The sequence below is a fragment of the Ornithorhynchus anatinus genome, chromosome 13 (genome assembly GCF_004115215.2).
Source record: "Ornithorhynchus anatinus isolate Pmale09 chromosome 13, mOrnAna1.pri.v4, whole genome shotgun sequence".
NCBI classification, from domain to species: domain Eukaryota; kingdom Metazoa; phylum Chordata; class Mammalia; order Monotremata; family Ornithorhynchidae; genus Ornithorhynchus; species Ornithorhynchus anatinus.
The window spans coordinates 24,994,750-25,017,031 of NC_041740.1; the positions used below are offsets into that span (position 1 = coordinate 24,994,750).

At 48.1% G+C, this 22,282-nt stretch overlaps 1 protein-coding gene across 1 annotated transcript in view; it reads left to right on the top strand.

Moving 5' to 3' along the window:
• The first annotated feature begins 2,080 nt into the window (after nucleotides 1–2,080).
• The window catches only part of RELN (reelin), a 324,257-nt gene continuing 304,055 nt past the window's right edge, over nucleotides 2,081–22,282 (top strand). Inside the window, exon 1 of the mRNA XM_029077379.1 lies at nucleotides 2,081–2,363. Coding sequence (XP_028933212.1) covers nucleotides 2,081–2,363 — 283 coding nt within the window. The remainder of the gene's footprint in view (nucleotides 2,364–22,282) is intronic.

A 22,282-nucleotide genomic window follows, 5' to 3' on the forward strand; every position in this document is an offset into this window, starting at 1 on the left:
GCTCGGCACATAGTAAGCGCTTAGCAAGTACCATTATTATTATTATTATCCCGCCTCTAGCCTGGAACAACTTCCCTCCTCACATCCAGCAGATGATGACACTCTCTCCCTTCAAAGCCTTACTGAAGGCCCATCTCCTCCAAGAGACCTTCCCTGACTAAGCCCTCCTTTCCTCTTCTCTCACTCGCTTCTGGGTCACCCTGGCTTGCTCCGTTTACCCACCACCTGCTCCCAGCCCACGGCACTTATGTCCACATCTGTCATTTCTTTATTTCTATTAGTGCGTGTCTCCCCCTCTGGGCTCTAAACTCACTGTGGGCAGGGAAGGTGTTTGTTCTATTACTATAGGTCCCTCTCCCTTTTGCCTCCTCTCATCCCCCCTTCACCCCATCCCACCGCTGGGGCACAGAACGGGTTGTGGGGTGGGGACTTAGCTCCATCCTCTGGCTTTGGGTTCTGTGGGGAGGGTCTGGGAAGGATGGGGGACAAGTTTGGGAACCCCACGAGGACCAGTGGACGGGGCCAGATGTCTCCGGTTCATCTGCCCTTGTGTCTCCCCGGTTATCTCTGTCTCCGGCTTCTGTCTCCGGGGTCCCTTCACCCCTTTGTGGCCCTGACCTCAAGGGGAAGCCCGGCCTCAACGGGATGGTCCCGCCTTGGAACCGGGAGGTTTCTGCCCTGTCTGGCCACTCTGCCCCTGCCGCTGCCCCTCTCTGGGGGTCGGCCCGCCACCCAACTTCGGGAGGGCACTTCTGCATCGCCTTGACTTGCTCCCTTTGCTCTTCCACCCTCTCCTTCCCCACAGCACTTATGTACATTTCTGTTTAGACCGTGAGCCCGTCATTGGGCCGGGACTGTCTCTGTTGCCGAATTGTACATTCCAAGTGCTCAGTACAGTGATCAATTAATACTATTGAATGAATGAATGAATGACTGTTATTTCATTTATTTATGTTGATATCTCTATACTTGTATTGATGCCTGACTCCCCAGCACTAGACCGTGAGTGCCTTGCGGTTAGGGGTTGTCTATATTGCTGTATTGTACTTTCCCAAGTGCTTATTACAGTGCTCTGCACACAGTAAGCGCTCAATAAATACGATTGAACGAATAAATGAATGAGGGAGGGGCAAGGGGCAGCTTGCCGAAGTAGCCTTTGGGGTGAGGGGTAGGGAGGAGGAGGAGGAAAAAGAGGAAGGGATAAGGAGGGAGGACAGGGGAGGGCAGGGGTGGAGAAGCAGGGGGAGAGGAGGAGGGGGGCAGGGAAAGGAGGGCAAGGAGGAGGGGGTAAGGAGGGCAGGGTGTAAGGGGGGGAAGGTGTAAGGAGGGGAGGGGGAGAAGACAAGGGGAGGGGGCCAGGGAGAGGAAGGGGAGAAGAAAAGGGGAGGAGGGCAGGGAGTGGAGGCGGAGAAGAAAAGAGGATGGGGCGGGGGGGGGAAGAAAAGAGGAGGGGGCAAAGGGGAGGAGGGGGAGAAGAAAAGAGGGGGTCGGGGAGAGGACGGGGAGAAGAAAAGAGGGGGCCAGGGAGAGGAGGGGGAGAAGAAAAAAGGAGGTCAGGGAGAGGAGGGGGAGAAGAAAAGAGGGGGCCAGGGAGAGGAGGGGGAGAAGAAAAGGGAAGGGGGCAAGGAGAGGAGGGGGAGAAGACAAGGGGAGGGGGCAGGGAGAGGAGGGGGAGAAGAAAAGGGGAGGGGGCAGGGAGAGGAGGGGGAGAAGAAAAGGGGAGGGGGCAGGGAGAGGAGGGGGAGAAGAAAAGGGGAGGGGGCAGGGAGGGGGGGAGAAGAGAAGAAAAGGGGAGGGGGCAGGGCGAGGAAGAGGGGAGGGGGTCGGGGGAGGGGCCGGGCCGGGGAGGGAGGGAGGGAGGGTGGAGCAGCCGCTTTTTCCCTCCTGGACGGACAGTCCTGACAGCAGCCGCACGGGAGGTGGCCCCGACGAGCGGACGGACAGAAGGACGGACAAGCCCAGCCAACTCCCGCCCAAGTTTCCCGGCGCCCCCCGTGCCCCCGCTGCCCCCCGTGCCCTCCGTGCGCCCCGCGCCCCCCGTGCCCTCCGCGCCCCCCGCGCCCCCCGTGCGGGCGGCGGCATGGAGCCCCGCGACCTCGGGCGGCGGCGCGGGCCGGAGCCCCGCGACCTCGGGCGGCGGCGGGCGGGGTCGGTGCCGGTGGTGCTGGTGGCCGTGGCCCCGCTGCTGGGCTGGGCGCTGGGGGCCCGGCCCGTCCCGCCCCACCGGCCCCGCTTCTCGCCCTTCTTCTTCCTCTGCACGCACCACGGGGAGCTGGACGGCGACGGCCAGCAGGGACGAGTCCTCATGTCCCTGCACATCGCCGGCAACCCCAAGCGCTACGCCCCCGGACACGAGTACCAAGGTAGGGCCCCACCCCGCCCCAACTGGGCGCCCCCGGCCACCCTCGTCCTGGCCCGTGGGCTCCCGTCCCCCTCCCCCGGCCCCGCTCTGTGCCCTCCTTCCACCTCCACCCTGGCCCGGGAGCTCCTGACCCGCCCGGTCCTGTGCCGTGAGCTTCTGTCCACCCCTGCCCGGTCCCTTGTCTTTCTGTCCACCCTCACCCTGTCCCGAGAGCTCCTGTCCACCCTCACCCTGTCCCGTACTCTCCTGTCCACCCCTGCCCGGTCCCTTGTCTTTCTGTCCACCCTCACCCTGTCCCGAGAGCTCCTGTCCACCCTCACCCTGTCCCGTACTCTCCTGTCCACCCCTGCCCGGTCCCTTGTCTTTCTGTCCACCCTCACCCTGTCCCGTACTCTCCTGTCCACCCCTGCCCGGTCCCGTGTCGTTCTGTCCCTCCTCACTCTGTCTTTGGAGCTCCTGTCCACACCTGTCCTATTCTTCCTGCGCTCTCCTGTCCACCCACCCCTGCCCCGTTCTTCCTGTCCACACCTGTCCACCTCCGCCTTATCCTGTGCACTCTGTCCACCTCTGCCTTTCTGTTCTGCCTGTGCTCTCCTGTCCACCCCCTCCCTGACCTGTGCTTTCCTGTCCGTCCGTCCCCCCGTCCCGTACATGCCTGTCCACTCTCACCCTGTCCCGTTCACACCTGTCCCTTCCTGTCCTGTGCTTTCCTGTCCTGTACATGCCCTGCCCTTTAAGTGCCTGTCCTCCACCACCTCCAACCCTGTCCTGTGCTCTCCTGCCCTCTCTTGTCCTGTCCATCTTTGTCCTCTTCTACCCATCCCTGCCCTGTGCTCTCCTGCCCACCTCTTCCCAGTCTTGTCCAACCTTGCTTTACCCTGCCCTCTCCTGTCCACTCCTGCCCTGTCCATCCCCATCCGCTCGATAGTAATCGTGAATGATGACGGTATTTGTTAAGCGCTTACGATGTGCCGGGCACTGTACCAAGCTCTGGACTAAGTGCTCTTGCCCCGTTCTGCCATGCTCCACCCCCGATCCTCCGAGCCCTGCCCAGCCCTGTCCAGCCGTGCCCCGTCCAGCTGTGCCTCATCCCGCCGTGCTCTGGTCTGGCATCCCCAGAGGCAGGCAGGGGATTCCCCCGTCCTCTGCCGACCGACAAAGACCGAGTCGATGGAGACAAAAGCAGATCCGGGGAGTCTCTCCTCCTCAGCCGCCCCCCACCCCCAGCCTGGCTCCCCCTTCTCACCGGGAAGTGGAGCGGGGTCCGGGGAGTCCTAGGGGAAAGTGGTGGGAGGATGGTGGGTTGGGTTGGGGGACCCGGTGCCGAGAATGGGGATCCCTGCCTACCGCTCGCTGATCAATGCTCCCCGAGTGTCTGCCATCCCCTCCCCACCGCCCCATCCGGTGCTGCCCGAGTGTCAGCTGCCCCTTGCACAGCCCAAGTGTCTGCTCCCTGCCCACTTCCCCCTGCCCACTGCTTGTCCACTGTCTAGTGGTCCCTGCCTCGTGCCCCCTGCCCAGTTGAGCTGAGGGGTAGCCGGGACCTGTTCTGCACGTGCCAAGCTCTGCAGGCGGGGTTCTGGCCGTGAGACCTCCTCCCCAACCCCTCATCCTACCCAGGGGAGAGGAGCTGCCGGGCCGGGCATTGACCTAAGTGGAAGCAGCCCCTCTGGGCGGCTCTGGACGTTTCCCGCGAGCAAGTTGGCTCAACGGGTGCCGTCGGAGGGCTCACGGGGCCTTTTGTCGGTGCTGCCGGGCCCCGGGGCTTGAGCAGGGTGGAGCTTTTTAGCCTGGCAAACAGGCTTCGGAGCCTGTGACCACCCCTCCCCGCAACCCACTCCTCTAATTAGGGGGTGAGCAGCAGGGGGGATTCTTCCTCCTGTCCACCTCCTTTTGGACTTGGAAGCGCTGGGACCCCTGAGCAAAGTTCCGGCAGTCCAAGCGAGTAAAGGCGTAAAATGGAAATCCTGGAGGATTTTCCTTTAAAACCCCCTCGCTGTCAGCAGCGAGAGCCTGTTAATGCCAGTGAGGCAGTCTTAGCTACTAACAAAACCTGTCACAACTTTTGGGGCCCACGACGCGACGCTGGTCCAGAGAGCAGGACCGCTTCTCTCTTTTGGAAGGAGGGGGCTTTGAAAAGCCGGTCTCTAGACCGTCAGCTAGTAGTGGGCCGGGAATGTGTTTGTTGTTGCATTGTACGGACTCAAGTGCTCATTATGGTGTTCTGCACACAGTAAGCGCTGGATAAGTGCGATTGAATGAATGAAATGCCTGCTCAGCTGGGGTCTCTTTCCTGTAAGTTCACTGTGGGCCAGGATCGTGTCTATCAACTCTGTTGTATTGTGCTCTCCCAGGGCTTAGTACAGTGCTCTCCTCATTGTACTGCGCTCTCCCAGGGCTTAGTACAGTGCTCTCCTCACAAAGCAAAGGCTCAGTAAATGCCATCGATTGAATGGCAGAGGGTCAAACTGCCTGGTGCTCGGGGAGAGGGTAGAGTCGTACTGAGCCCTGAGGTGCTGGTAGAGACATTGTTCGTCCCTTGTAATAATTAGAATTCTGCAATCTGCAAAGCGCTTACTGTGTGCCACACACCAAGATGAGCACCAGGGAAGACCCAAGGTAATCAGATCGGACACGGTCCCTATTCATTCAGTCATATTTATTGAGAGCTTACTGTGTGCAGAGCCCTGTACTAAGCTCTTGGGAGAGTACAATACAGCCACAAACAGATTGCATTCCCTGTCCACAACGAGCTCACAGTCTAGAGCAGTCTAGAGCACGGTACTTAGCACTGGGGGGAGTAGCCCACTTGGGGCTCACGTTCTTAAAACGGGGCCCACGACCCTCTGGGAAGGGTCTGCCTGGAGCAGCTGAAAGAGAGGGGGGTTTGGAAGTGGAGCTCCGGCTTGATCTCCCCACCAAGGAATCCTGCCTTCAGGAAAGGTGGCATTGTGAGGAGGACGGATTCTTGCTCTGCTCCCCCCCCCGGAAAGGACCCAGGAAGAGGCTAAACTGGTGAAAGCGAGGGAAAGGCATGTCTGTTTATTGTTATATTGGACTCTTCCAAGTGCTCTGTACAGTGCTCTGAGTAAGTGCTCAAGAAATTATGATTGATTGAATGAATGAATGAATGAATGAATGAATGAACACACCTTCTCTGCTTGACTTCAGGAGCTGGATTTGGGTTTCACCCTCCAGTATGGCATCATCCCAACTAATGTGAAATAAAGGGGCCCGGTTTCAACCCGAAAATACCCCAGGCCCCCTTCCTGCACAACATTACCGTGCCGGCAAAATGACCCCCACCCCCGCCTCAGTCGAGGGCGTTCAGATTCCAGGCACTGACTTGAAAATCCTGGAGTCAATTATTTCGGAGGACTGCCCTCTTCTCTCTCCTTTGTCTGATGATTTGATTTTCTGGGCAACAGATACCCGGTCGGTACCAGAAAGGCTAAACTGCCCCTTTGGCTTTGCCAGTATCCCACGTCCGGGGACTTTGAAGATGAGTCTCTCCGGTCCCTTCAGTTTTCCCGGTCTGAAACAGAGCCAGGAACAACAGAAGGATGATTGCTTACAACGCTCAGTCTCTGAAATTTCTGGCCCAAGTGAATTGGACATCAAACTTTAATTTGGGGAGAGAAAAGTAGTTAGGTTTTTGATTTTTTTTCCCCCACCATCAGATTAAAACGGAATCTAATGGGATTCTATTTTTACAGGCTTAGAAAGAGCCTACTAGCCAACGTGCACTTCATAAGGTAAATATCGATCTACCGGGTCTCTGTTAAACTCCAGAAGGCGGTCAAAGAGTTTTTGAAAAATTGTAAAACCTAATGCTTTGGCAGCAAAACCTCAACTGGGTGAGGGCAGGGAACATATCTACCCACTACCAATGTGTCTTCCAAGCGCAGAGTACCGTGCTCCGCATATAGTAAGCGCTAAATAAATACCAGTGATTGATTTTAAAATGAGATCGGTAGGAGTGCTCTTCGAGTCTTTACTTCAAGCATCATGATGTTCCCGGTATTTGCTTAAAGAGTCAAAGAGCATCTTCTCCAAGAGGCTTTGTATTTCTATTCTCTCAATGAGAAGAGAGGGTGACCCAGAGTGTCCTCCTGGGAAGACAGCTGGCTTGAATTGTCTGCTTGTCAATCAGTCAACCAGTCAATAGAATAGTATTTATTTGGAATGGGAGGGGGCCCTAATGGAAAAAGAGCAGAACTCAGAGTCGGGAGATTTGGATTTTAGTGCCGGCTCTGTCACTTGCCCATAGTGTGAATTTGGGCAAATCGCTTACCTTCTTTCTACTTCAGCTTCCTCATCTGTAAAATGGAGATTAAATATCTGTCATCCCTCTCCTTTAGACTGTGAGCCCCAGGTGGGACAGGGATTTGGTCTGATCTGCTTAACTTGTGCCTACCCCAGCATTTAGGTCAGGGATTGGTACTTACAGAGTGCTTAACGGGTACCTGTGGAGTCTGTCGAGTTAACGAGTACTTCAGTTTCAGTAATCACTGAGGACTTTATGCAAACACTGTACTAAGCTCTTGGTTGAGTACAATATGACAGTATAACAGGCACAACCAGCCTACGGTCTTGAGGTAGAGGAGGCAGCAGAAGGGTTGGAAGAAGAGGTTCTCCCCTGCTCAGGATGGGGAGGATGGCTTTCAAACGGAGGGAGAAAATGCGAACCAAGAGTGTAAGAGCCTACGATTCCTTGACCCTAAGGGAAGAGAGGTATGCTTTTCACATGCAGTGGCACAGAAATTTCCCTTCCCAAGCCTCCGTTCGTCTTCCACTCACCCAGGAGAATAACAGCAATCGGTGCTCAGGGCTCTGTGGAGCTTGCACAAATTCCATCTTGTAATGGAGTTTGTCACTTGTCTGCTGTGTGACCTTGGGCAAGGCTCTCTGCTTCTCTGGGCTTGTTACCTCATCTGTAAAATAGGGGATTAAGACTGTGAGCCCCATGTAGATCTGGGACTGTGTCCAACCTGTTTGGCTTGTGCTTACTCCAGTGTTTAGTACAGTCCACTGAGTAAATGTTTCACAAATGCCACTGGAAAAAAATTCCCAATTCCCAAACTCTCCCTTAAAGGGAAAAGGATCTGAGTTTGCTCCGGCCTTCCTTTCTTGGACCTTTCAGCCTAAACTTTATTGTCTTCTGGCATAGCTGTGTCAGAGATCAGGGGAAGTTCCCTGTCCCATTTTTTTGCCAGAATACTGGAGAGGAATGTGTTGACCAAGAATTGATGGGGCGCTTGATGTGTTATTGGCTGCATTTGCCGATGAGCAGGTGTAGTTTTGAGTGATTTTTCTAGTGGAAAATTCCTCTTGTGAAAAAACTTTGCACTAGGAACTCTTAATTCCTGGAGCCAAACAAGAAGCAGTGTGGCCTAGTGGAAAGAGGCCAGATCTGGGAGTCAGGACCTGGGGTCTAATCCCAGTTCCACTGCTTGCCTGCTGCGTGACCCTGGGGAAGTCACTTCACTTCTCCTGGCCTCAATTCCCTCATCTGTAAAATGGGGATTAAGACTGTGAACCCCATTGTAGGATGGGGACTGTGTCCAATCTGATTAGCTTGTATCTACCTCAGTGCTTAGTACTGTGCCTGGCACATAGTAAATGCTTAACAAATACCATTACCTGCCCCCTCAAAAAAAAACAAAAGGCTGGGAGAAAGTGGGAAGGGTAACGTCTCTGGAACAGGCCCTACCCCGATCCGTGCCGGAAGCAGCGGGTCAGTTAGATGAGCAGATTGATAGCGTTTTGGGGGTTCCAGCCCCCTGCTTCCTACTATTCTATGGGGTGAGGGGGGAGGAGCCACTCCCATCTGTGTACCTGCAGGATGACAGCAGGCAAAGGAGGCAGCCAGAACCCCTGGGCCCCAACTGTCAATCAAACAGATGTCCAGGCCAATTGGAGGCCCCCCGGTAAGTACAATCACGTGGGCACAAACCCAAGTCTGCAGGGGTTGAACCCAACAGCTTGGGGCCCACCCCGAAATGATGGGACAGAATTTACTGATTTTTTTCCACCTGTGAAACCGTTGCAGGCCTCCTAGGTCTGGTGAGATGGAGATTTGTCTGCAAAATGAGGGTGGGCTTTGCTGGCTTCAAGGTGGCCATAGACTTAAGAGAGGAGATGTTAGCTCTCCCTCCCTGTTCCCTTCCTACCCCCACCATCCGAAGCCAGAGGCCTGTATCATTCCTCGAGATCCATGGAGTTCCAAACAGTTGCTTCCCTCCTACCTTTGGGATGTCTGCGTACATTCCATCCTTCTTCAGATCAGTCGGTCAGTCATTCAGTCATATTTATTGAGCACTGACTGTGTCCAGAGCACTTCACCAAGCCCTTAGGAGAGTACAATATAACAGACACATTCCCTGCCCACAACGAGTTTACAGTCTAGAGGATTCAGAAGACTTAAAAACAGTGTGGCCTCGTAGATAGAGCACAAGCCTGGGAATCAGAAAGGCCTGGGTTCTGATCCCAGCTCTGCCACTTGTCTGCTGTGTGACCTTGGGTAGGCCACTTCAACTTCTCTGGGTCGCAGTTCCCTCATCTGTAAAATGGGGACGAAGACTGACCCCCATGTGGGCCATGGTCTGTATCCAATGTGATTAACTTGCATCTACCCCAGCATTCAGGACCGTGCCGGGCACATAGTAAATGCTTAGAAAATACCATTAAAAAAACAAATTAGGAAATGCTGGGTCCAAGCTCTGCTGAGATCCCATCTACATTGTGTTCTGGATATGTCATAATAATGACAATAATAATTAATTATTATGTAATTTATTTATTTTAATGTCGGTGCCCCCCTCTAGACTGTAAACTCATTGTGGGCAAGTAATGTCTGCTATATAGTTATACTGTACTCTCCCAAGAGCTCAGAACAGTGCTCTACACATAGTAAGTGCTCAATAAATGCAATTTAACTGACAATAATAATAACAATGATAATTAATGGTATTTGTTGAGCACTTACCATGAGCCAATCCCTTTGCTAAGCACTCGGATAGATACAAGATAATCAGATTGGAAACAGTCCCTGACCCACATGGGGCTCACAGTCTAAGATGCTTTCACCCCTCATTGCCAAGCTTAAATCTATCAGTCTATCAGTGGTATTTATTGAGCACTTACTATGTGCAGAGCACTGACCTAAGTGCTTAGGAGAGCAGAATCTAACAATACAGCAGACTCATTCTTGCCCACAACATTGAAAATTCATTCAGTCATATTTATTGAGTGTTTACAATGCGCAGAGCACTGTACTAAGCGTTTGGAAAGTACAATTCAGAGATAATCCCTGCCCACAACAGGTTCACAGTCTAGAAGGGGGGAAACAGGCATTAAAACAAGAAAGCAGGCATCAAGAGCATCAACAAAAATAAATAGAATTAGAGATAATATATACACATCAGAACAAGTAAAGCAGGGATTACACAATTGCAGTGGGAGCACAGGGAGCAAGTGAGGGTGAGGTGGGGGAGGAAGGGGAGTTGAGGAAAAGGGGGGCTTCGTCTGGGAAGGCAGTAGGGCTTTGAAGGGGGCACGTATGATTGTTTGTTTGTGATTTGAAAGTCCAAATGACCTGGTCTGGCCCCTTTGACTGGCTACCAGTAGTTTAGCAGATGAAGAAGAGTTAATTCTCTTTGTGGCAGAGTGCTGTTTTCCAGATACCAGAGCATTCCCACCCATTCTTGCTGAAAATAGGAAATGAACTTCCTTTCGACCACCGTGCACATTTGAACCCCAAATGGCACCACTGGGCGATACCGTGAAATATTTCACCATAGATGATATTTATTAAGCACTTACTGCATGTACTTCTACCTGCAGAAGTGACTCTCTCAGAGGACTGGCCTTGGCTAATGGATAGACCACGGACCTGGGAGTTAGAAGGACCTGGGTTCTGATCCCGGATCCACCACTTGTCTGCTGTGTGACCTTGGGCAAGTCTCCTAACTTCTCTGTGCCTCAGTTACCTCATGTGTAAAATGGAGATTACGTCTGTGAACTTCATGTGGGATGTGGTCTATGTCCAACCTGATTAGCTTGTATCTATCACAGTGCCTAGTACTCAGTCAGAAGCTCAGTGATATTTATTGAGCATTTACATGTGCAGAGCACTGTACTAAGAGCTCGGGACAATACAATTCAACAATAAACGGTCACATTCCCTGCCCACAAAGAGCTTACAGTCTATTACAGTGCCCGGTACATAGTAAGTGCTGAACAAATACCATTAAAAATGAAGGGGGCTTGCAGAGCAGTGAACTGGCAAGCACAGGTGTGATGGATAAGGGGGAATGAGCTTAGAATCAGTCAATCAATGGTATTTTTTGAGAACATGCTGTGTGCAGGGAGAGTTCAGTACAATGGAGAGACACAGTGCCTCCCCTCAAGAAGCTCACTGTCTGGTCAGAGAAACACAGGTTAAAATAAGAAATGGTCTTTGCGTAAGTGTAGTGGGGCTGAGCGTGAATTAAAAAAAATAATTGTGGTATTTGTTAAGCACTTACCGTGTGTCAAGCACGGTAGCAAGAGCTGGGCTAGAAACAGTAAAATTAGGTCTGACACAGTCTCTGTCCCACATAGCGTAGCAGCCTAAGTGGGCGGAGAACAGGTGTTTAATTCCCATCTTACAGACGCGGCGCCTCTAATACTGCAAACAGCTCTGTTCACCGAGTTCTAAGATGTAGGTTTTTAAGTTACTAGCCCAGCATTGTTAACTCCGACGTTGACTGGGAGAAAATGAACATCCTCTCTCAGATTTCAGGAAGTAGCTCTTAAAAACTGCCAGAATCGTCTGTCAGATTAATAAGGGAAAAAAATGAACCACAGCTGTGAACTGCTCTTGTATGACTACGAAAATGGGGCATTTTAAGACATTTTCCTTTCTTCGGCAGATATTTCATTTCCCCTGTAACATATTTCACATCTCTTATACTGATCTGCTCTGAGCTTGTTATTGAAATGACATAAATCCTGCTTTTACCATTTTTATTCTCCAGTGGCTTCACATACCAACTGCAAACGAGGAAATTGTATCTTCGGAGTCAGAATTAAAAGTGTTTCATTTAATCCAGAAATCCTCCCTGACGTACCTGCTGCGCTCCTTGCAATCTTTCAGTCAGTCAGATGTATTTATTGAGCACTTACTGGGAGCAGAGCACAGTACAAAGCTCTAGGGAGAGCACAATAGTTGGTAGACAATCCCTGTCTTTAAGGAGTTTATAATCTAATGGAAGCCTTTAGCAACTGATAATATCCCTAGATGGTTCTTAAAAGCTTTTTGCTGGGCACTACTGCTAGATTGTGGCTTAGTGGATGGAGCCCGGGCCTGGAAGTCAGAAGGACCTGGGTTCTAATCCCATGTCTGCTGTGTGACCTTGGGCAGATCACTTACTCATCTGCAAAATGGTGATTAAGACAGTGAGCTGCTTGTGGGACAGGGACTGTGTCCAACCTGATTAACTTGTATCTACCATGGCACTTAGAACAGTGCTTGGCACATAGTAAGTGCTTAATAAGTACCATAATTATTATGATTATTAAGTTACCTTCAGTTTGGGGACAGGGAGTGTTTATGTTTTTGTTATCCCTTGCCTTATCTTATACTGTCGTCTCCCACCCCTAGACATCATGGACACATCTCTCCCAGAACGCCCCACCTCCATCTGCAATCGTTCTGGTAGTGGATCCATAAAGTTTTCTAGGTAAAAATACGAAGTGGTTTACCATTGCCTCCTTCCAGGCAGTAAGCTTGAGTCTCCACCCTTGACTCTCTCCCATGCCGCTGCTGCCCAGCACGGGGGAGTTTTGACTTGTAGCAGATGGCCTTCCACTCGCTAACCATTGCCCAAGCTTGGAATGGAATGGGGAATGCCTCTATTTGGTTCTCCCTCCCGTAGTCAAGACTGGCAGAGTACTGGAAGCTCTCCAGGTGTGACACTGGGAGGTGGTGTTATCCCTTAATATGGGTCAAACACTCTTCTAAGAGCTGCGGTCAATATCAGATAAATACGTTGGACACAGTCCCTGTTCCTCAGGGGGCTCACAGTCTAAGTAGGAGGAAAAACAGGTATTGAATGTCCATTTTGCAGTTAAGGAAAGTGAGGCACAGAGAAGTGAAGTGACTTGCTCAAGGTCACACAGCAGGCAAGTGGTGGAGGATCCAGGATTAGAACCCAGGTCCTCTAGCTCCCAGGCCTGCACTCTGCAATCTTTTCCATAAGCACTTTGGTACTCACTCTACCCTCCCACCCACCTCAGCATTTATGTACATATTCTTGCACTCGGTTACTTCCCCTACCTGTGATTTAGTTGCATCTGTGTCCCCTGATAGATCGCGAGCATCTTGAGGGCAGGTGTTATGTCTACTTACTCTACTGTACTCACCCAAGTCCCTAAGAGTAAGCGCTTAATCACTACCATTGAGGATGATGATGAAAAACAAATACCCCAAAATGACAGAAATCAATTAATCAGTTTTATTTACTAAACACTTACTGTGTACCTGGCAACCCCAACCTCTACCACATCTTGATCTGATTTTCTTTCTAAGGTCACGTTATTCTAAGAAAAATCTCTTTGTTCTGCTTCTCCAATGTAATGCTCTCTAGAATTGCCAAGCTAGGGAAATGGGAAGCAGTGTTGTCTAGTAAATAGAGCCCTGGGAGTCAGAAGGACCTGGGTTCTAATCCTGGTTCCTTCACTTGTTTCACTTCTCTGTGCCTCAGTTATCTCATCCATAAAATAGCGATGAAGACTGTGAGCACCATGTGGGACAGGGATGGTGTATCTACCCCAGTGGTTAGTACAGTGCCTGGACATATAGTAAGTACTTAACAATACCATTCAAAAACAAATGCCATTATTTTTGTTTGATGGAAAGGAAGTAGTGGGTCTCTTTCAAGTGAGATGCCTAATGAACTGGATTATTTCAAAGGGTTGAGGAATAGGGAATAGGCCTTTTTTTAAAGGATAAGAAAAATATGTGCAAGTCAAGTGGATGATAAATGGAAAGATTTGGAAGAGGAGATAGATATTTGCCATTTCATAGGGGCAATTTTAAACTTCAAGTGCAGGAGAGCCTTGTGCTCCCACAGGAGAGATGTAAGATGATTATTGCATCGTGTCGGCCCAGCCTAACCACACTTCCCATTCGGGATGTTCACAATCGTTTAGTCCTGGAGAAGCAGGAGGATTTATTCATTCTGCTCTTCGGCTCGCCCTAGAAGCCTGGACTGATGTACACCTACAATCCCCAAAGAAAGTTAATCCCCAAACTGGAACAGGATGTGTCCGCAGCATGCGGTTGAGGGAGAAGGGAAATGATTGAAGGGGGAAGACATGCTAAAAGAATAACTATTTGCAAGTTATATTTCATAGTCTTCTCTTCATTTGTTTAGATCATTAAGAGGAAGGAGGTTTGGTTACTTAGGAAATAGAATATAGATCAATTAAGAGTGGGCAACTAGTTGATGAAAGACGATTTGTGTTTGATTACAATACACTTGACTACAGTTAATCTTCCTTCTCCCCTCCCTCGCTCTCTTCCTTCCTTTGAGCAGTTTCCTCCCCCTTTTTCCTCCCCGTCCTACCTCACCTCACTACTCTCCTACTACAACCCAGCCCGCACACTTTGCTTCTCTAATGCAGACCTTCTCACTGTACCTCCATCTCTTCTATCTCGCCGCCACATCCTACCTCTTCATATCTGACAGACAATTACTCTTCCCCACTTCAAAGCCTTGTTTGAAAGCACATCTCCTCCAAGAGGCCTTCCTGACTAAACCCTTTTTTCCTCTTCTTCCACTGCTTTCTGCATCACCCTGACTTCCTCCCTTTATTCATCACCAGCCGCCCTCCTCTCCCTGGTCCCACAGCACTTTCATATCCTTTCTTTATTTCTATTAATGTCTTTCTTCCCCTGTACACTGTAAGCTTGTTGTGGGCAAGGAGCATGTCTGTTATATTGTTGTCCTCTCTTTAGCGCTTAGTACAGCGCTCTACACACAGTAAATGCTCACTAAATACGATAGACTGACTAACTGACTTGGGGCCTAATCTAAGCCACTAACTCTAATCCCAGTCTTAAACCCCATTTTACAGATGAGGAAATGATAAACAGCTAGATGTTTCCTCTCTCATGTTATTTACCCCATTCCTTAATCCCAGACCATGATGCTCTTCTGTGGGATCATCCTTCCAAAAGGGCTACGTTGCTTGTCTCAGTCCAAACTGCTGAGGGAACCCTGGAAATCAGTCTCTGATATCCAAAAAGGAAAGTGGCATGGGAGGCTGTCTCAGAGAAAAATGATAAAAAGTACCCACCTGTATATAGTTTGGTAGCATGCCCATCTTTCCCTTGGAGACGCAGAAAACCAGAGACACAGAAGGAGGGAGTGGGTAAAAATGGCATGGTCCTTCAGCCCCTGCTAGCTCTCATCCCCGGGTCCTCCTGAACTCACTTTAGAAGACTCAGACGGGATGGGAGGGATGTCCTGTCCTTTTGTGGAGTCGACTGTTCCCGAGTCCCTAATCATTCAATCAAGCACAGAGCAGTCAGTTAATCGTATTTATTGAGCCCTTACTGTGTACAGATCACTATAGTAAGGGCTTGGGAGAGTGCAATATAACAATAAATAGACAAAATCCCTGCCCACAATGAGCTTACTAAGCACTTGGAAGAGTACAGTATAACAGAGTTTATAGACACATTCCCTGCCCACAAGGAACTTAGGATCTACAGGACAAACTTACAATGCTTTAAGTAGAAAACCAGATGGAGAATAAGTATAAAGCAGGTTTCCCCAGTGAAATCACTAAGAACAATTCTGAAACCAGGGAGGATCCTCAGGAAATCCCTAGGAATAGAGTTAGGAGCCTATGTCTTTTCAGATCTACTCATGTTTTGAGGAAAACTTTGCCAAATATTATGTTAAAAAAAAACACCCAAACACTACTACTTAATCCAACTTCATCAACATCACCATCACTGAAATCTTTTTTTTTTCATGGTGTCTGTTAAGCACTTAGCATGTGCCAGCACTAAGCCTGGTAGATACAAGCCAAGCAGGTTGAACATAGTGCATGTCCCACATGGGGCTCGTAGTCTCGATCTCCATTTTACAGATGAGGTAACTAAGGTGCAGAGAAGTGATGTCACTTGCCCAAGGTCATAGAGCAGACAAGTCGCAGAGCCAGGATTAGAACCCAAATCCTCTGAACCCCAGGTCCATGCTCCTTCCACTAGGCCACACTGCTTCTCAATAATCATCATTGGCAGAACTGGCTATGTGCTATCTGTATATACCTGTAATTTACTTATTTATCTATTTGTGTGTATTAATGTCTATTTCCCCCTCTAGACCGTGAGCTCATTGTGAACAGGGAATGTGTGTTTGTTGTTATATTGTACTCTCCCAAGTGCTTAGTACATTGCTTTGCACTCAGTAAGTGCTATGAATGAGCTATGAAATATGAATGAATGAGCAAATGAATGAATGAAAGTGCAGAGTTCTACACTGAACACATAGTATGTGTAGAGCATTGTTCAGGACATCTGATAGTACCCAATAGTACCCAATAACTGTTCAATAAATATGACTGAATGAATAAACAGGGCATTGTCCTGGGCGTCTATATATTCTGAGCACCATCCAAGCCCCTATCATGTGCAGTTGATGGAACTGGGAGCCTATCGTGTGCAAAGCACTGTACTGAGCATTTTTGTCAGGCAGGGCACTGTGCTGAGCTCTGTGTCTAACACTCTACTGAGCACTCACTATGAGTGAAGTCAGTCAGTCAGCTGTATTTATTGAGTGCTTGCTGTGTTCAGAGCACTCTACTAAGCACTTGGGAGAGTACAATATAACAGACACATTCCCTGCCCACAATGAGCTTACATTCTAGAGGGGTTGACAGACATTAATAGAACTAAATTACAGATATAAATTCTGTGGGGCTGGGAGGGGGGATGAAACACCTGGTTGCTTAGGAGACATCAGAGAAGTATCAGACACATGTCTTGCTCTAAGAATTTATAGTCTAATAGAGGAGGAGAAAGAAAAAAAATCATGACTCTACAATAGTTACTAGGCCAAGAGGGATGATAGAAATAATAAAGACAAGTGGATCAATGAATCAATACCAAAAAACAGGTAAGTTTAAGAACAGTGTGGGCTCTGAGGGTGGAAAGGGCCTGTATTTTCCCTAGCCCCAGAAGCAGGACCTTTGACAAAACAACAGGACTTTCAGGCCAGAAGATTCCAACCTCTTCCTGGAAACCTGTTTCTTGTCTTGCTCCGTGGTCTCGCAGAGCAGAGCAGCCTTTGAAGTCAGCGGGTTGTTCCGTGCTCGGATCAGCACCACGGGATAGGAGGGAGGAAGGGAAATCAACCGTTGACGATTAACACCTCCCCCACCAACTCTGAAGTCCAAATTGATGGTGGTTGTCGTGATTATGACATCACAGAGGAGCGTGACTTCATCTGAACGATAAGCCCCAGGGGAAAGGAACCTTCTTATAAGCCAGGGTCCCGCTTTTCATATCCGTGACTGATGGAATGGACTAGAGAGGAATTCCTAACCATGTTTTAGGAATAGGACTTTAAAAACTAAAGTGAAGCAGTGTAATAATAATAATAAGGATGGTATTTGTTAAGCGCTTACTATGTGCCAAGCACTGTTCAAAGCACTGAGTAGATACAAGGTGATCAGATTGTCCCACGTGGGTCTCCCAATCTTAATCCCCATTGTACAGATGAGGTAACTGAGGCACAGAGAAGTTAAGTGGCTTGCCCAGGGCCCCACAGCGAGCAAGTGGTGGAGCCGGGATTAGAACCCATGTCTTCTCACTCCCAAGCCTGTGTTCATTCCAGGAAGCATGGTGGCCTAGTGGATAAAGGCATGGACCAGGGAGACAGGACCTGGGTTCTAATCCCAGCTTTGCCAAATACCTGTTGTCCTTCCTACTTGACTGTGAGCCCCATTTGGGACAGGAACTGTAAATCACCTGATGAACTTGTATCCACCCCAGCACTTAGAACAGTTTCTGATACATAGTAAGGGCTTAAAAAATACCATTAAAAAAACAAAAAAAATCCAAAAAACCCCACAAGAAGCAGTGTGGCTTTTGTGGATAGAGCCCAGGCCTGGGAGTCAGAAAGATCTGGGTTCTAATCCTAGTTACGACATTTGTCCCCTGTGCGACTTTGGGCAAATCACTTAACTTCTCTGTGCCTCATTTTCGTCATCTGCAAAATGGGAATTTAGACTGTGAGCTCCATGTGGGACATGGACTGTGTCCAACCTGATTAACTTGTGTCTAACCCAGCACTTAGTACTGTGCCTGACACATAGTAAGTGCTCAACAGATACCATGAAAAAAAATTCCCTGTACTTTTTAGAGCAGTGAACCATAGGATCTTCTATCCTGCCTTTTCTCCTTCTCTATTACTCCACAACCCTGGTACAGTTTGAAGACTGTCATGTGGAAACAGCCACTGAATTTGTCTTTGGAGTTAATTTTCTTAATCTTTTGGGGATTTAAATCTCACTGATATTTAAGCTGCTCTCTTTGACTCTTAGTAAGGTTATTTCTAGACCCCAGAGACTATTCTACAGTGCCAAGGTAACATCTGAACCCGACGCCTGTGAATTAGGGCTTTATAGGAACATTACCATGTCCGAGAAGTATAATTATATCAGCAGGAGACCATGAAGAGCTGAAGCAGAACAGTAAACTCATGACTGATTAAAGGAACAAATCAGGAGAATTGAAAATAATTTAAGAATGAGTCAGATGTCCACAGTTAAATGGGAAATCAGAATTCAGGTTTCTACCTCTCTCTGTCTCAGCCTTCTTCCACTAGACTTCAGCAGTAAACCTTGCTATGAACTAGTCAACTCATATTAATTGTACTTCCTTTAATGTCTCTGTGGAAACAGATGGAAGTTTCGTAGTAGATATCATCTCTAATGCTGTGCTGCTGTTTTCACCTTGAGTATTTTCTTTTGGGGAATAGCTAACTGAAAGGGATCAAAGGTCAAAAAAGGCCAAGTGCCTGCATTACTGTGAGATGCAGCTTACATGGAGGCAAAGAACACAATGGAAATGCTTCCATTTTCAGATAGTTCCCTTCATCTGGTGCAATACGGGAGAAAAGTATTCTCCTACTGAGGCATTTCTAAATTGAGTTAAAAGAGGGCAAAAATGACAAGTTTAGGGATGTCAGTGATAGTATTTTTGCAAATTAACCAATTCTGGATGTGAGCATAAAAGCTTTAAATGCTCTGTTAGGAGTATTCTTTGGCAATATTGTAACAAATGGTAATTCTATGGTAATTCATTTGCTGAGGTATTTAAACTGGGGATCTGATACCTTTATTTATGTAATCATTTTTTTTCACTTAACTACCCTATTCAAACTCCCGAAAATTATGACCGCCTCACTATATCTAGACAAAAAGTAAATCCTTTTATCAGCATGTTCAGTTGTGGTTGCATTGAATATGCCACAACAACTTCCTGAATATTTCATTTTTCAAACGGTGCCATCACATGATCAAATTTGTTTGATTTTAAAGACATCTCATCTGAGACGTAGCTAAAATAGTCAACTGGTTTGCGGCAGGTGGTTCCAGTTTCTAATGACTGATAGCTGCCGCCCAATTTTAAAAAAAAAGAGCAAGAACACAGCTGCAATTATTGGGGAAGTGTGTCAGGAATTTTTTAGCATAACAATGAGCACAGCACCTGCCTTTCCAACACGGTTTATGGTGGTGTTCCACACTTTTTCCATCAGACAGAAAAAGCTCAGATTATTAAAGTGTGTGTTTGTAGCACTGTCCCCAAGATGAGTTTTCTACAGTCTCCCCAGTGCACTTTCCCCCAGGCATTGATAATAGTCCCAATAAAGACCCAGACTTGGGTCTTTAAAAGACTCAGTGGGGAGGGGTTGGGGTTCCGAGAGGAGGGAAGGAAAGAGAAGGGAAGTGAAAAGAAGGGAAAGGGATAAGAGAAGGGAAGAAGAAAGGAAGAAACTGAAGAAGGATGGAAGGAACAAAGGAGGGAGAAAGAAAAAAGGAAGGATGAGAGTGAGAAGAAAGGGAAAGAGAAGGAGAACAAGAGGTAAGAGGAAAGCACCTTTAGTTGTTTCCCATCAATCTCTGCATCCAACTGAAAATCATTCCAGTGGCTTTAAAGCCTTCAATCACCTTGTCCCCCCTACCTTACCACTCTGACTTCTTATTGCAACCCAGCCCACACACTTCACTCCTCTAATGCCAACATACTCACTATACCTTGATCTCATCTATCTCACCACCGACTCCTTTCCCAGATCCTGCCCCAGGTATGGAACTCCCTCCCCTTTCTTATCTGACAGAACATCTCTCTCCCCTACTTAAAAGCCTTATTAAAATCACATTTCCTACAAGAGGTCTTCCCCAACTGAGCCCTCATTTCCCCTAATCCCTCTCCCTTCTGCATTCCCCATGCACTTGGATCTGTACCCTTTATTCACCCCACCCTTAACCTTACAGCACTTAAGAACATACCTGTAATTTATTCTAATGCCTATCTCGCCTTTGGACTGTAAGCTCCTTGTGAGGAAGGGACAAGTCTACCAACTCTGCCCTTTGTACTCTCTCAAGTACTTAGTAGGAGTGCTTGGTACATAGTAAGCACTCAATAAATGTGATTGACTTATTAAGTCTTCAGATGCCTCTAAAAATAAGATCAGAGGCTGAGATTTTCAGGCTTACTCAATGTTATTTTGATGGCTGTAGGAATCCAAGAGTGAAAAGTGTCATTATCTATTTCCTTACATTAGCACCTAAAGAAGAATTATTTTCTAAAAGATGATCACAAGAAACTTCTTTTGGCAAATTCTTTGAGATTTGATAGTCTAGTGGAAAGTTGTCATGTTTGAGGTATTGGGGCGTACAACTGATGGGCACCCCGCTATGCCAGGCCTGAAGCCAAAGGGCAGTTTTCTAGGAATGTGACTGTTATTGCTGTATTGTACTCTCCCAAGCGCTTAGTACAGTGCTCTACATACAGTAAGCGCTCAATGAATATGACTGAATGAATGAAAAACATGTCCATGCCATTTTGGACTGTACATGTCCTAAGGCCAAAGGACATGGGAGCTTTGAGTTGTTCCCTCACCCATCCCTTCTTCTTGTTAATGATAATATTGATGATCATAATAATACTACTAATTGTGTTTTATGTAGATCCTTACTATGTGCCAAGCACTGTACTGCGCTCTGGGGTAGACATAAAATAATAGGTCCCACACAGGGCTCACACTCTAAGTCGGAGAGAGAAAAGGAATTGAATCCCCAGTTTGCAGAAGAGGGAACAGAGGCACAGAGAAATGAAGTGGCTTGCCCAAGGTCACACAGCAGGTATGCAGGAGGAGCTGGGATTAGAACCCGGGTCCTCTGACTCCCAAGCTCATGCTCTTTCCATTAGGTAATAATAATGACGGTATTTGTTAAGTGCTTACTATGTCTATGTGCCAAGCCCTGTTCTAAGCACTGGGGTAGATACAGGATAATCAGGTTGTCCCAAGTGGGTTTCACACTTTTAATCCCCATTTTACCAATGAGGTAACTGAAGAACAGAGAAGTTAAGTGGCTTGCCCAAGGTCACACAGCAGACAAGTGGTAGAGGCGGGATTAGAACCCACATCCTCTGGCTCCCAAGTCTGTGCTCTTTCCACTAAGCCACACTGCTTCTCTAGGTATCGGCTGGGTCTCATCGGAGTCGGGGGGGTGTGGTTTGGGTGTCTGGAGGTCCTGGAAAATTCGGCATTGATTCATAATGCCCCATATGGACCCAGTTTGGCTTTAGACTTGTCTGACTTCAGTTATTTCATCCAGATAATTGCCCCATCTGGACTTTGGAGAATACATTCATTTTAAGAGATTGGTTGTGCTTTTTTTAATTACTTGGAGGTTCTTTTATTCCATGTGAAGTGTTATTATTAGATTAGACAAGCACCATAAAAGGAAACTGTGTATGCGTGTGTAATAATAATAATTCAAATTTTACAGTGGAGGAAACTGTAGAACAGAGAAGTGAAGTGACTTCCCAAGGTCGCAGAGTGGGCAAGTGGCAGAGCCAGAATTAGAATCCAGGTCCTCTGACTCCCTGGCCCATGCTCTTTCCATTGGGAAGAGTGTGTGTGTGTTTGTGTACCTGTCTTCATGTTCAAAGAACCAGAGTGATGATGAGAATTTATCAGTAAGTGCAGGAGTTTGTGTACTGATTTTCATACTCAACTTTTTAAACACTTCGTTCCCCCTCTCCATAAATGATTTTGTGTCTGTGTCTTCGGTTAGAGCCTAAACTTCTTGAGGGTTTGGTTTGTGTCTTCTGCCTCTACCGGACACTTAGTATGGTACTCTGCACATAGTCACTGTGACCAGGGAACGTGTCTCCTAACTCTGTTGTGTTGTACTCGCCCAAGCTCTTAGTATGGTGCTCTGCATATAGTAAGTGCTCAGTGAAAACCTTTAATTGATTGTTTATACCATCCAGTCATCGCCCCATTTCCCATTCCTGTCCAACTCAGATGTGCTGTATATATACCCACTGCCTCCACTTCCTCTTTCCAACTCCTACTTGATCCCCTCTAATGTGGGTTTCTCTTCCTTCCTTCCACTGAGATGGCCGTCCCCAAGGTCACTGAGGAGCTCCTTGTCAAACCTAAGGGACTCCAGGCAGAGTGGATCATATTCTTCTCCTAGAAACAGCAGCTAACTTTGCTTTCTGTGACTCAATCCTCTCCTGATTCTCCTCCTACCCCTGGCCAATCCTTCTCAATCTCTTTCACCAATTTTCTTCTGCCTCCCACCCCCTAACTGAGTCCCTCAAGGCTCAGTTCTGGGTCC